At 42.4% G+C, this 15,373-nt stretch overlaps 2 protein-coding genes across 2 annotated transcripts; one reads left to right on the top strand and one right to left on the bottom strand.

The window, feature by feature from the left end:
* Positions 1-984: 984 nt before the first annotated feature.
* Positions 985-10,206, top strand: ascc2 (activating signal cointegrator 1 complex subunit 2). Its single transcript, XM_079161012.1, has 19 exons — positions 985-1,105; positions 1,924-2,029; positions 2,169-2,327; positions 2,433-2,606; positions 2,765-2,894; positions 3,035-3,102; positions 3,226-3,339; positions 3,811-3,923; positions 4,019-4,093; positions 4,180-4,284; positions 4,399-4,467; positions 4,590-4,664; positions 4,992-5,220; positions 5,375-5,571; positions 5,865-5,984; positions 6,208-6,432; positions 6,664-6,748; positions 7,158-7,249; positions 8,071-10,206. The coding sequence occupies exons 2-19, from the start codon at positions 1,946-1,948 to the stop codon at positions 8,243-8,245; spliced, it is 2,289 nt and encodes a 762-aa protein (XP_079017138.1). The 5' UTR covers positions 985-1,105; positions 1,924-1,945; the 3' UTR covers positions 8,246-10,206.
* On the bottom strand, positions 10,130-14,993 carry rnf215 (ring finger protein 215). Its single transcript, XM_079161013.1, has 10 exons — positions 14,632-14,993; positions 13,696-13,851; positions 13,550-13,621; positions 13,154-13,239; positions 12,602-12,656; positions 12,374-12,478; positions 11,948-12,064; positions 11,288-11,431; positions 10,973-11,075; positions 10,130-10,267 (listed from the first exon to the last, which is right to left on the bottom strand). The coding sequence occupies exons 1-10, from the start codon at positions 14,845-14,847 to the stop codon at positions 10,245-10,247; spliced, it is 1,077 nt and encodes a 358-aa protein (XP_079017139.1). The 5' UTR covers positions 14,848-14,993; the 3' UTR covers positions 10,130-10,244.
* Positions 14,994-15,373: the final 380 nt, after the last annotated feature.

Raw genomic sequence — 15,373 nt, 5'->3', positions numbered from 1 at the left:
ATATATGTATATGTATATATATATATATATATATATATATATATATATATATATATATATGTATATGTATATATATGTATATGTATATATATATATATATATATATATATATATATATATATATATATATATATATATATATATATATATATATATATATATATATATATGTATATGTATATATATATATATATGTGTATATCTTTTTTTACTTTAGTGGAAATTAAATGGACAATTAATTGTAGAAGTTATTGTATGTTGCATGTAAATATTTGAAACTTTCAAACACAGGAAAGGATGTATTATTATTATCATTATATTATTGGAGGGCTCAAAGCTAATGTCTTGTTCCTGGGTTAAAGCAGTGTGTGATCAAATAAAGTAGAAGTATCAAGTAGCAGAATAAGGAAATACTCAAGTAAAGTAGAAGTATTCAGTTGTGGAAAACACAATACGTTAAGTACATTTACTCACGTACTGTATTTGGGTACAGTGCATTGTGAGGTATGACATATTTACATGTTGGTTTGTTTATGAATATTAGTGTTGCAGGGTTTTTGCAGAGTTTTAAGAAAATGTACTTAATTACTTTACATCACAGCAAAACAGCATCTGGAGAGGGTGCAATAAAATACTTTTTAGATAGATAAATAGATAGTTACTTTATTAATCCAACAAGGGAACATTTTGTTTGCTACAGCAGCATTTATGGTACAGGTAAAGCAATACAAATATTAAATATAAAAATGCAAATATATAAATTAAAATGCACAATATATACAATTTATGACAAACAAATCCAAAGTTAGATAAATATTTTATTTTTTATTTTTCAGTTTATTATTTTTTACAGTTCATGTCTATACTGTAATTATTAATTAGACATTGAACCACACTAGTGCTGCGCTCTGGTGCCCACCGGGGTGGGGGGGCAGTAAAGACACTGAAATGTAAAAAAGAAGAAGAAGAAGAAGAACGCCGTTACCTCACTTCCGGGTCCAACACAGGTGATTAGAATTTTGTCTGGAAACGAAACTGTCGAGAGCAGCGACGACTTTGATGACATGGCTTGAACGAGTTTACAGAGAGAGTCGTGTTATAACAGGTGAACATATGTATTAACTGTATTATAATTATAATGTCCTGTAACGTTACAATTAGTATTATACACACGAGGCCACGAGAGGACGGGTTTAAAATCGCCGGCTAGCTAGTTAGCTAGTTAACTTAGCTAACTAATCAGTGTGTGTGTGTGTGTTTAGTTTACAAGCTAACAGGAGCTCCCTGTGATTCAGCTGTTAAGACTCAGTTCGCTGCTAATCTGTCAGTAAGTCATAATGTAACGTTAAAGGAGAATTGTCTCTACAGATGAATGTACAAGTATGTGACCATGGTACTGGCATCTAGTTAATGTACAAGTATGTGACCATGATACTGACATCTTGTTAATGTACAAGTATGTGACCATGGTACTGTTGATTAAAAACATTAGACTAGATTAGATTCAATTTACTGTCACTGCAAAGAGTACAAGTAATTTACTGAGACTACCAGAAGTGCAAAAAGCAGTAAAATAATGTACAGAATGAAATATAGTATAAGTAGAATATACAGTAAGGGGTATAAATACACTAGACTTATACAGTATGGACAGTATGCTCATAGTAAGCAGTGCAGATATACTAATAGATATGTAGTACAGAGTGTAACTTAAAGAAATGCTTACTGTAGATATTATAGATTAAACAGCTGGAGGTATGATTTGAATAAGGTGTATACACTATAGATCTGATATACAGTATAGTACTCAATACTCCATGGACATCCAATTGAGAAACTATTAACTAGCAAAAAATATAAATGATATACCTTTTGAACACTTACAAGTCTGCTGAAATGACCAATATTGCTGTGATTTGATAGAGAAACTAGAGCGGGAGGAGCCATGGCCTGCGCCCGAGTGCCACTGGATGAGCAGCAGGTGAGCGAGCCGGGCCCGCTGGGGAAAGAGCACACGCTGCCTGCACTGGTGAGTCAAACCTCCTCACTATTTAAACAGAAATGCACTCAAACATCAGTGTGTGGTGCTCCAGGAATCACCAGACTCTCCTCTCACAAAGACCAGTTTTACGAGAGTCAAACCTCTGCCGCTCTCTGTTCCACATCAGCACCCGGCCAGGAAGGAGGAGCGCTGCTTCGTGCCTTACAAACCCCCGCCAGAAGACGGCTCTCCCGCTGAGGCGGAGGAGTTTTTGGAACATGCCAAATTCATCACGGAGGACCTGGAGTGGCTGCTTGCGCTGCCCCATGACAAGTTCTGGTGTCAGGTGAGAGGCTGGTAATATGCAAACATCTCTCTGAGCCGCAAAGAAGGAAATGCAAACAAATGAAAACGCACTGTAGGTTCAGATGTTTCTCGTCTCCTCCACCAGGTGGTGTTCGATGATTCTCTGCAGAGGTGCCTGGACTCGTACTTGCACCACGCTCCTCGCGGCCTCGACCTCGCCGCCCTGCCCTCCTCTCCGGCGGTGGTCGACATGCAGCGCTGCGTCCACAGGGCCGTCTTCCTCACCTTCCTCCGGATGGCCACACACAAGGAGTCCAAGGTATGGACTCTAGAGAGGGAACAATGATCTACTCGTCAGACGTACCAGTTATTGTTTGATTAGCATATTCAAATGAGCACAGTGTTTGTTAAAGCCACTCCCAAGTACACAGCCTTCACATGCTGTTGAACCTGTTGCTTTGTGCTCCTCTTTCACAGGAGAGCTTCCTCACCCCGGCTGTGTTTGGAGAAATTATCTATGAGAACTTCCTGTTTGACATTCCCAAAATCCTGGATCTGTGTGTGCTCTTTGGAAAGGGCAACAGCCAGCTGCTGAACAAGATGATCGGTGAGCTGTTTTTAATCATTACAGAGTATGTTGATGACTTGAATGGAATATTTTGTGATTAGAATCTGGAGTGAAGATTGGTAGTTTTGAATGTGTGTTGTCACTCTTTGTTAACTTTCATAACTATGTATTTGTTTTAGATAATATCTTTACCCAGCAGCCGTCTTACTACGTCGACTTGGATGAGACGGTTCCCACTGTGTTACAGGTGAGATCCTATTTAAAAAGTGCAAGACCGGTAAAAGATATTAAGGGTTTTCCAAGAAGTGATTCAAAGACACACAGATGATATATTGTCTCCTCTCTCTTTTCCTTCTCTTCCCTCCTCAAGGTGTTCGACACCATCCTGGATAAGTGTGGTCTCTACTGCGAGGGAGCCGCCGCCATGGAGCCGATGAAGCTGAACTCACAGGAACAGCGCACTGCCATGACCATGAGCCAGCAGGTCAGACCGACACACACACACATCTACAGACATAAACAAAACCGGCTGCGCTGATGTGTAAATAGCTTCTCTGCGACAAGTGATTTTTCAGATATAACTTGATTTATTATTACAACACATAAAATAAATCAGGCTTTCCTTAGGAACTCGTTAGTGATCTGTTTTTACATGTAAGAATTTAAAAGGTTAGCGTCACTCACCTCTTCTGTTGTAGATGTATAGATTGTCCACAAGTTAAAGAAGAGTCTTCAAATCCAGGCGCTGAATGGGTCGAACCTTTATATTCAATTAAAAAAAATAGTTAAACTCTCTGTTTAACTGGCGTTAAAAGATTTTAAATCCGAGTTGATGACGATATTAAATGTTATATTTGGATATTCAGTTATCTGGTTTACTGACGGTGACGGGAGCGCTCAGTATAGTTTTATCTGCTTCGTGTCTTTGATCGTGTTTGTGTGTTTTCTTCTTCAGGATCTCGTAGATCTTGTTCTGTACCTGTGTGACTCCACCACCACCATCCATGCCTTCCTGGACATCTTCCCTGCCGCCTGCTCCAGCTTCCACTCCCACGGTTTCCTCAGCAGGTAGAAGTACACAGATGAAGCATAACTGTCGGTATCGCAGCCTCACCTCCGGAAGAAGCTTCTCGTGATCGTTTTTTGTTTTTGTCTCCCGACAGACTGACCTCGTTTTATGAGACCGCTGTGCCTGACCTCGAGAAGGCGGTGAAGAAGAGAAACTTTGACGATAAAGGGTGAGTTTCTGATGAATTTATCACTTTAAAAAGGCCAAAAGATTGCAACCCACTTGATGAATACCTTAATGAAAACCCTCCTTTAGTCTTCAGGAGGACGTGTGGAAGAGGTTGTCCCACTCCTGTCGTAAGATAGTGGAGATGGCTCACCTGCTGCTGCACCACACCTGCCTGCAGCCGATCCTGGAGGGGTGAGGCGTCCACACTCTCATCGTGCATCTTAACAGGCATAACACACACACACACACACACACACACACACACACGCACGCAAATTAATTCTGCTGGATGTTGTTGCTTTGCAGGGGAGAAAACATGCAAACTTTTGCAGAGGAGCTCCTACAACATTTCACATCTTTCTTACCTGAGAAAAGGTAAAATGACTGGTTGAGATCTGGGCTTGTTAGTCCGCATTAAATCTCACAAGTGTTTTTTTCTCTTTAAGTGCAATGACAAAGTGCATGAAGACGTTTGTGTGTTTGTTTTGTCCTCTCAGGTTCTTGTCAGACTATGACGAGCAGTTCTCCATCGCAGACGACATCAGCCTCCTCCAGCAGGCCCTCCCTCTCATGTATCCTTCTCACGCTTAAAGCAGGAACTCTAACTACAGACTTTACGGCTTAAGGCCCAAACGCGCTGAAAGCGTCTGACGTTTTAAATAGACCAACATGCAACAAAAGCGTAATGAAATCAAACTGCTTTGAAGCCTCTTCACAGACCCTGTGACCTTTTCTTCTGCCTTCAGTATTTGTTTGGAGAGAGCTTCACTGAATAAAGAGGAAACTATTTTATTAAAGAAATAAAGTCGTACTACTGTCGCTTTCACCTGTTGTCGGTAGCAGACTATAACGTCTCTATTATTAGTCGTTTCAGCTCCTTAACCGCCTGCTTCCCTCAGTGATGAGACCAGGACGTCCTACCTGCTCCAGGGGGTGGCGAGCGCCTGGGACAGTGTGGGGCGACGGAGACCACGCAGCCAGACTCCGCATCAGGGAGCAGCGGGCGGTGCTGCCGCCTCCGCCTCCTCCTCATCTGGCTTTAAAGTTCAGGAGGAGAGAGAGCCAGACGGAGGAGAGAGTCTGAGAGGAGCAGAGGCCATGTTGGATGTTCCCCGAAAAGGAAACGATGTGAGTTCTGTGATTAATACAGCTAATTTAATATGTTTTTACGAGAGTCCTGTATTTATTATAAGTAGTGAGCTGAGGGAGTTTTCTCAAATAATGTCAGAATGTTGCCATATATATATATATATATATATATATATATATTTCTGGTCGTCAGGGTGCCGGCTGTGCGGTGAGCGAGGCGGAGCTCGAGTCTCTGCTGTCGTGTATCAGGGAGCTGCTGCCGGATCTGGGCGAAGGCTTCCTGCTGGCCTGCCTGCAGGAGTACGGATACAACTCTGAGCTGGTCATCAACAACATCCTGGAGGACCGGCTGGCCCCCAACCTGGACAAGATGGACCGGGCCATGCCGAGGTGACCACACACACACACACACACACACACACACACACACACACACACACACACACACACACACACACACACAGACAGTGGGATGGCCTTTACATATAAAGTTAATATGTAACGTTAAATCTGATGACAGACATTCAAAGCTTCATAAGAAAACCTCAATAGAAGCTTTAAATGTAAAGACGATACATTTTTGCTGCAGCTATACGATACAGATGATCTGTGGTATGAGAGGAGTGGATAATACTGAAGTTGAGTCGACCATCTTTGACCCCGTTCTTCTTCTGTCCCTTCAGGCCAGTGAAGGAGGAGCTTCCAGATGTTCTGAATGTCAGATCCAACGTGTTTGACGACGATGAGTTTGACGTTTTCCGCAGAGACCAGGTGGACATGTCTCGCATCTGGAAGGGCAGGAGGTAAGAGCAGGAGGAGTAAAGACTTACCTGTTTCATGTGCTTATAAACATCCTGCTCAAACTGTTTAATAGAAGCCAAGTAGGACGTTCAGATCCTCTCAAAAACCTGATTTAAAACCATTTACAAACTGCACATCTACTCGTGTTTAAAGACTGTGAAGGACAGGTGAGACTGCCTGAGCTCAGGTGTTATCTTCTTCTTCTTCTTCTTCCTCCTCTTGCAGGAAAGGGGAGAGCGCTCAAGAGCTGCTGAACGACAAGCAGCACATAGCAGAGCAGAAAGCTCGGTACCAGGCCTACGAGACGGTGGTGGACGAGGTCGTCGTTCAACCCGGGGACGATGCCGAAGCCTACGACCTGGACGCCTACGACGACGAGTACGACGACACGTACGACATGAGCCAAGTGGGAGCCAACGACCTGGATGGAGACAGCTTACTGAGCAGAAGGTAAACCACACACACACTTTGAATTACAACGTGTTTGGGTGATCAGATAGCAGGCAGGAAGTGCTTGACCATATGAAAGTAAAGATTTCAAACCCAGCGCTGGAGACCTTTAAGCCCTGTGTTCATCGTGACACGTTTTTCATTTTGACAGGAAGCTTTTTAAATTTGGAGTATGCCATTCTTGTGGTGGATGCTAATTATTCAGACACTTGTCCTTCGTTTTATTTGCAGGCCTTTCACGATTCCACAGATCCTGAGGAAAGGAAACAAACCGGAGTTGGAGGAGGAGGACGAAGAGGAGGAAGAGCCGCTACAGGTACTGAATCACTCCAAAACAGGAGATCCAGCGTCACAGAGGAAAAACAATTTAACGCAAAAATATTTACTTTATTTTTTACAGGATTATTATGCACGTAGTTTAAACTAAGACCTTTAAGAAATGTATGTTTTTATACATAACTGTTATAATAAACGGGTAAAAGTGTGAGCTTATAATTAACAATTATGTTAATAATGATCAGAAATGCAAAAGAATAATTGCATTTGTGATTATCTTAACATCATCAGTAGTAATAGATTACAATTGCAAACATCTTACAAGTTGTTACATATGTAAAGATTTAACACACATTTCAGCTGCTCTGTAATCCTTCAGGTTCACGTCGTCTTTTTAAATGAATGTTTTGTTCTTCACGTGTTGACGATGTGAATCCATTGTATTTCAGAACAATGTGAACAGGGACCAGTTTGTTCAGGACCCGGCTCTGCTGAGGGAGAGGGCTGAAGCTAGAAGAGCTTCCATGCATCAAAGGAAAGGGTGAGAAACTCTCGCTCTGTTCACTCTCACTCTGTTCACTCTCTCTCTGTCCTCCTGGGTTTCCTTCATGAGAATAATGTTCACGTTCACAAGCAGCTCGACGTGTTTCAGACTCTAAACATCTGCTTTTAGTGTTTGAGCCTAAGCGACGTTTAGCTCTTTGGCCCAAACGATTTCCTTTATTAAGATCAGATTATTATGAAGATGTTTCTTTTACATCATCAAAAAGAGATCAGTCTGTTTATCATGTCATAAAGTCAGTGTAGTATGTCATTAAACATGTCATTTCCTAGTATGTAAGACAATGTCATAAAAAAATCATAACAAAATTATTAGTCTTAGAAGTTAAGTATGAAATGATAAATGATAGTATTGTACAACGTGAAAAAACGTCATAGTATGGCAAAACATGTCAGTATATGGCAAATAAAGTCATAAAATGACTTTTTGTCACATTTTACTATGACTCTTTTTTTCATGCTATTGTACCTTTTTAAAGAAAATGTGACAAAAAAGTCAAAGTATCTTTAGAGAAACATTCACAGTGTAGTACGGCATTAACTGTGTAATAAAGGGTCAGAGGACAGAATGTCTCTGGTGTCGGAGGACGTCCGCTGACCTTTTCTCTCTCTCTCTCTCTCTCTCTCTCTCTCTCTCTCTCTCTCTCTCTCTCTCTCTCTCTCTCTCTCTCTCTCTCTCTCTCTCTCTCTCTCTCTCTCTCTCTCTCTCTCTCTCTCTCTCTCTCTCTCTCTCTCTCTCTCTCTCTCTCTCTCTCTCTCTCTCTCTCTCTCTCTCTCTCTCTCTCTCTCTCTCTCTTCCAGTTTCCGAGCGGAGCCGCGTCCCAGCAGCGTGGTGGGTCAACCCAAAGGCCAAGGACAGAACCTGGACACACTCCTGGACCGACGCAAGAAGGAGGCCAACAAGAGCCGCGGGGCCAACCACAGCCGCCGCAACATGGCCGACCGCAAGAGGAACAAAGGCATGATCCCCTCGTGACCGCCGTGACGACTCGCTGCTCGAAACGAAACCGGCTGACGGAGCCGGTGAAGGGACAGAACAACTGGGACATCGGGGGTTTGGTCTGGTTTAAATTTGTCCCCACAAACACAAAGTCTCTGTGTTTGCTTGAAGGAAAAAGCCACAGAGGGTGTCGAGTTGTTGCTTTAGTTTACACACTTTTGAGATCGGATGTTGCCGAGCAGCTTGAGACTCTAAACAGCTGATCGGGCCTCAAGGAGTTTCTTTTCTTAGCTCATTAAAAAAAAAAAACCAAAGTCCTGAGTGAGAGCCAGAGACCAAGGACAAAGAATAAGACCTTTATTTAGTTTTTTGCCAAGTAACAAATCAGTTTATTATTAAGATGTTTCTGTGACATCATCATCGAATAGACAACATAGGAATAAAAGGAAGCAACATCCAGACTGTGGTTCCTTCTGTAGCTGGAAGAACAATGAACGGACCTGGTGATCAGGTCTGGACCTCAGCGGCAGACTGTGTCTCTCACGACTACTCGTCCTGTACGAGTTACTACTCGTCCTGTACGAGTTACTACTCGTCCTGTACGAGTAGCTTGTGTAGAAGCCTTCAGTAACAGAGATCAGACGTAATCAGACGTGGTGTTTGGTAGCTCGTGCGGTACAGAGGCGCCTCGCGGCCTCTTACAGACCGGCTGCGAGGAGGAAACCTCCGACACGTTGCCGCGCACGGACTATTTTCTATAAAGAGAACAGATCTATCAGAGCGTTTTGTAACAAAAAGAAACCCAAAGCAAATGTAATTGCTTCTTGGAGTTGACGTTGCAAAAAAAATAAAACCTAAAATAAAACCAATAACACTTTGAGTTTGTTGAGTCTTTTCCTTTCACAGTAAAATGAAGATGCTTCAGAGTACGGCTGCACTCTACAATTTACACTAATGTAGATTTTTACGTTACGTAAACATACAGTTTCATTTTTCTATTTTAAGTCTAATTAGCTTTCTTGCCAACAGTTAGATGAGGAGACTCATGTCTGTACATCAATATGATTCACACATTTCACTGCACCTGATCCAAGATGTGTTTTAAGTACAAAACTAATCACTCAGGTCATTACTGTGCAGCCGTACGTCAGAAGACACGCTCACGTGATGAATGAGATGACCCACTGTTTGAATATTCAGTTAAAACTGTTTTTTGACTTCCTTCACACAGACCGTCTAAAAGGAAATAAGATAAATATGATCAGAGGCTGAAAGTCTGTGAAATGTTCACCACCGGTTTGAAATCTCTTTCATATGTAGTTTAAAACTGTAACGTTCACCACTGAAGTATGAATAAAGTGTGTTTGTGGTTTCATTCACTCTGCAGTGAAGTCATATAAGGCATGTTGAGGACAAGTGCAAACATTGTTTCCACATCTGCTACCAACCTGTAGTTACATCTGGACTACAACTATTAAACCTCAATAAATAGCAAACTATGAGTTTGGACACAAGATAATAATCAGGTTTTAGCTGTTAATAGGTTGGTTATTGACATCGGTTGGACCTAACGTGACACTGACCGGTGGATCAATACGTTGAACCGTAAAGCTTTGAATGCAGGAACGTGTGACGTTATCAGCTTTAAAAACTGAAAGTCTCTGTTTGTGTGTGGAGTCACATGTTCACCGCTCTCGATCGCACATAAAAACATATTTAAATAAAGTGTACAGTAACATGATCCCAGGAAGAAGTACTGTTTACACACAACAGTACCTGGACAGTACTTCACAGTATTGTGTTCACGCCGCCGCCGCACGTCTGAGACTTTGTTGCTCCCACCAAAAGGTCAGATGTCAAAAGCCTGACCCCTCCGCGGTCCAGCCGGCCCGGCCAGCTGCTGTGATGAGTTTATATTTGCTTCCGCATCCCGTTAGCCGGTAAGAGGAAGCGGCGAGGTCACAAAAGGTCAGAGTCAGTGAGGGAGAGACCAGACTTTCACAGAACGTCAGCGGCGATGGAGGCGAGGCGACCGTTAGCTTTCTCTGCGAACGCTGCCTGGAGACAGTGAAGAAGAAACAACGAATCAATTCACTTCCTGATAATGTTTTTATCTATAATATAACATTTTTTTACGATATACAATACTATGACTTCTTTCGTGACATTTAAAATAATATAATACGATGAATTTTATAGTATAGTTTGGCTTTTTGGAGACATTTTACACGACATATACTGTCACTTTTGTGACATTTGTTACGACATACAATACTGTTATTTTGACAATTTTCATGATATTCACTTATTGAGTTTCTGTCACATTTTATTATCTTTTTGTGAAACTTTTTACAACATAATAATATGCCTTTTTTGAAACATTTCCGACAACATACTTAACTACGATTTCCAGTCACATTTTCATACTATGACTATCACGTTTCCGACATACTATACCCTAGTATAGTATAGTACCTTTTTTTACGACTTTTTTGTGATATTTTACACCACACTGTCATAATACATTCTTAAAAATATCATTGCATAGTATGTCATCATAAATGTCATTAAAAAAGTAGCAGCCACAGGTAATGACAGCTGCTCCGGTGCTGTTGGGAGAACCTCACTAGTGCGACGCAGTCTATAAAATGCCACTTCTCCTTTGCTGTTCTTCTTCATCGATTGGCCTAACGAGTCAATATGCATAAGGCGTGTTTGTGTGCATCAAAACGTCAACAGATCGTGATGTGTAACTGAACTCACAGAGGATGCTGCGTTTGCACAAAGGACAGGTGTGATGCAGCAGCAGCCAGGGGTCGACACAGTCTCTGTGGTACTCGTGACGACACGGCAGCACCCGGAGACACTGAGACCACAACACAGGACACGTTACAGCTTTACGTCATTCACTGCACAGAGACCGGATGCCTCAGTAACCTTTTCAAAATGTTAAAACATGACAAAGTCAGAGAAACCAAACCAGTGGCGACCACTTCCTCTACTGAACTCAACCTGGGAATCGATACGGCCAAGTCTAAATCGGAGCGCGTGTGTGTGTATGTGGGCGTGTTGTCTGACCTGGTTGTTGTTGAACGGCTCCAGACAGACGGCACAGTTGTCCGTCTCGGCCGGCTGGGACGGGTCACACCACCGTTTGGGCTGACGATAGGTTTTGGTCTTCAGGGACAACATTCTCTTCAGGACATCCTGTTTGGGAAAGAGCTGAAGAACGCAGCACAGCAGAACATCACACAACGGGTTATCTAAGTGAGGACCGGAGATTAGTTCCACTTTACTTTCTCACAAAGATTGTGTCCACAGTGTACAAATCAACTGCTTGTGAAGTCAAAGTATTTCACAGATAATATATGTTGCATTATTCGTAATATAATTATTGATGCATTCATGTGTCAGAGCTCGTTTTCACTGGTTGATATACTGCTGGGGTAGCTTGTGAATTCTCCTCCAGGATCAATAAAGTCTTCTCTAACAAATAACAATACATCGTTCTTTATTTGTTGAACTAATTTGTATTATTAATCTGAAAAGTAACTAAAGTTATCTAATAAATGCAGTGGAGTAAAAGAGGACAATATTCCCCTCTGGAATATAGTCGAGTAGAAGTATAAAGTATCAGAAAACTTAAATATTAAAGTAATGAGTACCTCAGAATGGTACTTAAGTACAGTGCCTCAGTGAATGAACCGAGTCACTGTCCACCATTGTTCGGGTGTTTACCTCCAGGTCATCGTTCCTCTGATGCTCGTGGTTCTGCCAGCGAGCCTGAACAATGACTCCTGTGCTGAGGATCAGAGCCACCAGGAGGACCGTGTCCCACAGCTGCTGCAGGTACTTCTACAAGTACACAGAGAAGAGCAACAGTACATTATCACCTTCACTGGTCCTCTTAAGGATCAGAGTGTAGCACCACACAACGCAGAATATGTGTCTGGTAGGGCTGCTCGATCACTCGCTAACACGATGTTGTTATTGTCTAATTAACAGTTTATAGCTTCGGTGATTATTTTCAGGAAATAGAAAGTAGTCTTTAGACCCAACCAACCAGACAGAGTTCCCACTGGGGCCCACTTAAATGTGTCTACAGATACCTTAAGAAAACATGTCAACATTGCTGATGATGTGGTTCGTTCGGGCTCCCCCCACCTGGACCTGAGAGTTGGTCTCTCCCGTGCAGATGACCCCCTGCCACTCTCCGTAGCGGCCTCCTCGCGATCGACCGCAGCTGGACCACAGCGTGAGCGTGGCTCCCTGCCCGGACACACAGCAGCATGCGCTCACTGTCAGCTCAGCCTGTCATCTGTTCACTCACCACTGGAGGGTGCTAACAACTGAGAAACACACACAGTCCGCGGGATAGATTGAGGAGCTCACCAGGTTGTCCTGCAGGATCGTCTTGTATGTGATTTTTGCTGTGGCTTGAAGACCTCTGTGGAGAGAGAACCGTCATTTAGTGCCAATGTGTATGTATGTATGTATATGTTTTTTATTTTTATTTAACCAAACCTTTTCATCACCAGTGATCGAAGCTGTGGTAACACAAGTAGCTCGCCGGTACAAAATTAATCATTTGAAGCCGGAAATATCCGTTCAAAGAATAAGTAAACAATTCTCTCAACTTCATACAAACACAACAAAGAGCAGTGAGGTACAGTACACAGCTGGAGCTGAAACATTGCCTTAACCTGGTTACTGTTGAGTTACTAGTGTAGAATACTGACGTGCAGGACAGTGAAAGCTTTGTTTGATCTGTTGGCGGAAATCCTCATCTTGAGGCAGCACGTGAGCCGTGATATTAACTCGACTGATTCATAAAACAAAACTGTATTTTGTTGCTTTTTAGCAGTGATATGAAGGAAACAGGTGTGTGTGTGTGACAGCATCGGTTTCCCTGTCTGCAGTAATAAATAATAAAGTCTTCTGTACCTGAGCAGAGCGCCGATCAGCTTGGTGACGTTTTCAGACGTCTGGATCACAATGATGGGCTTCGACAGCACCTGAGACAGATCCATCTACAAGAGAAACAATGCTATGGTCCTGAATACGACCTGAATACTACCTGGACAAAGTGTCTTTTAAGCTTACATTTCTGCCAGCTTTTTATCATTTCCTCCAAAAAATGTGTCGAGACAAATTCAATATAATCCATAATCTCTTCTTGATCGAGCGCCTTTGATTCAGTTTGTTCTGATGTTGTCTGATGACACACAAAACAACAACTACAAGAACTCCTAAAGCATGTGAACGCCAGAGTTTTTAAAACACTATATGATGAAATGAAAACTGAGAAAAGAGCTGGTGACCGACTTTGAGGAGATTTACCTCGCTGACGGTGTTTTGGTTGAGAGCCAGAATGATGAGCGCAGACGCTCCGAGGACCAGCGCTCGCTTCATCTTTAACAGAGAGGTTGCATGTTAGGAGCCTGAACAGAATCCACGACAGCTTTAGAGTAAGGTGGGTGTCTTACTTTATTGACCATGGCGTCAGTGAAGGACTCCTGGTTTCCGGTGGAGGCTTTGTTGTCCTCCACCTCCAGAGGCACCACCCCGATCCACAGCTCCTGCTCCTTGGTGTCCTCCTCTCCCTTTCCTCCGCTCACCTGCGTCTCCTCGTCCTCCTGAACCTGAGGACAGAAAACAAGCTGAACACTTGCACCTGAAAGCTGCTCCTCGGAAAGTGTCCCAAATGATGAAATTATGAATTATCCTAATGAAAAACCACAGTCTATAAACAACATTTTAAATCTCACATTCCTGTTTACTTCTTACTGTCAGGATCATGAGTTCCACATGCAGAGATGTAAATTGACTGTGATATCGATACGTTTCATTTATGAAATGTTTGACATCAACATGAATATTTAAATGTCATAAAGGTGATATCACCTTGTTAACAATTTTGGGTGAATTGACTATTGGTCCGAAAGAATAGAGGGCTTTACTGTGGGCGCTAGTATCTTATTTTGGTAACATTTCTGCCATTTTTAGACTATTTATTCATCTGATATAGAAAAATAATAACGGTAAATGACAGTATTCGTTAGTCGCAGCCCTGGTGTTCTCATAACTCCCAGTTTGCACCAAAATGTGCCATTTTTATTTACCATCCAGAACAACAACTGTGCAATTTTGACCATATTTGTATGTATTGGTTTATTTGATAAGGGACAGTGCACATGAATAAAAACATTGCTGTGAATGCACCAGAGTTAACCAAGAGGCTACTTTTCATCTGTAGTCCCTGATGTTACAAAGTCAACCTAAAAACAGAATATAAGATTACATTTACAAAGGTATGCAATATTGACCCTTTACAAAGCGTGCACAAACAATGACACAGACACAGCTACACAACAATAAAAGACATGCATAATAAATAAATGATTCTCCTCTGACCGACTCACCAGGACCAGTTCTCCCTCGAGCTCTTCTCGGTCCTCGGAGCTCCTGCCGGACTCCTCCACCACCTCCCCCTGGAGCAGAGCGCTGACCACGGGCCGCTGCTCCAGGAACACCTCCACCAGAGCGACCTGCTCCGCCGCGACCAGCAGCCCCGGCCACCGCAGCAGGACGAGCGGTAATGTTACCCAGAGACGGCACCAGCAGCGAGCTAAAGCCATGGCCCGAAGGAACGACAGAGAGGAAATACAGATGAAAGCGGTTATAAATACATTAACATGATCAATTGTTAACCGGCATTTTGCAAAAATGCTGCTATAATTGTTGTTCTCCAGTTGGCTAGCTGGACCCAGGCTGGACCCCTCAAAGAATGTAAACAACGAAAGACAACTTCCGGTTCCATCCGGAAGTAGCGGGAGAGCATCATCTTGTATACAAAGATGATAGATGATAATGATGACGCATTAACAGAAATTAAATACAATAAATACAATTTTATATAGTCGTTCTAGCTCACTTATATCCAACTGGTATACTTAAAAAAAAAGTAAGCTTAAAATTCACGGTTCCTCCGTTAACATTTTTTTGACAATTGACAATTGAGTTTCTACAACCAAAGACGAATAAAGCAACTAGAGAGAGAACCGTCCCATACTTAATTCTTCGATTTAAAGCCGCGATTCAGACCCGCTATAAGTACAGCTGGAGCGGTGTTTAGAGCCTTGAGAGCGGTGATTCACGTCTATT

Source organism: Pholis gunnellus, assembly GCF_910591455.1.
Source record: "Pholis gunnellus genome assembly, chromosome: 6".
NCBI lineage: Eukaryota > Metazoa > Chordata > Actinopteri > Perciformes > Pholidae > Pholis > Pholis gunnellus.
Note: the sequence above shows the minus strand (reverse complement) of the source record. Positions and strands in the feature narration are given on the sequence as shown.

What these genes read in the sequence shown, in the direction of transcription:
- ascc2 (XM_079161012.1), top strand. Translation starts at nt 1,946, where the DNA reads ATGGCCTGCGCCCGAGTGCCACTGGATGAGCAGCAGGTGAGCGAGCCG. An exon ending in CTGCAGCCGATCCTGGAGGG is followed by an intron (nt 4,285 to 4,398) that starts GTGAGGCGTCCA and finishes GTTGCTTTGCAG; the next exon opens with GGGAGAAAACATGCAAACTT. An exon ending in AGGAGGAAGAGCCGCTACAG is followed by an intron (nt 6,749 to 7,157) that starts GTACTGAATCAC and finishes ATTGTATTTCAG; the next exon opens with AACAATGTGAACAGGGACCA.
- rnf215 (XM_079161013.1), bottom strand. Translation starts at nt 14,847, where the DNA reads ATGGCTTTAGCTCGCTGCTGGTGCCGTCTCTGGGTAACATTACCGCTC. An exon ending in CGATCCTGCAGGACAACCTG is followed by an intron (nt 12,479 to 12,601) that starts GTGAGCTCCTCA and finishes GTGTCCGGGCAG; the next exon opens with GGAGCCACGCTCACGCTGTG. An exon ending in AGAGGAACGATGACCTGGAG is followed by an intron (nt 11,432 to 11,947) that starts GTAAACACCCGA and finishes TGCGTTCTTCAG; the next exon opens with CTCTTTCCCAAACAGGATGT.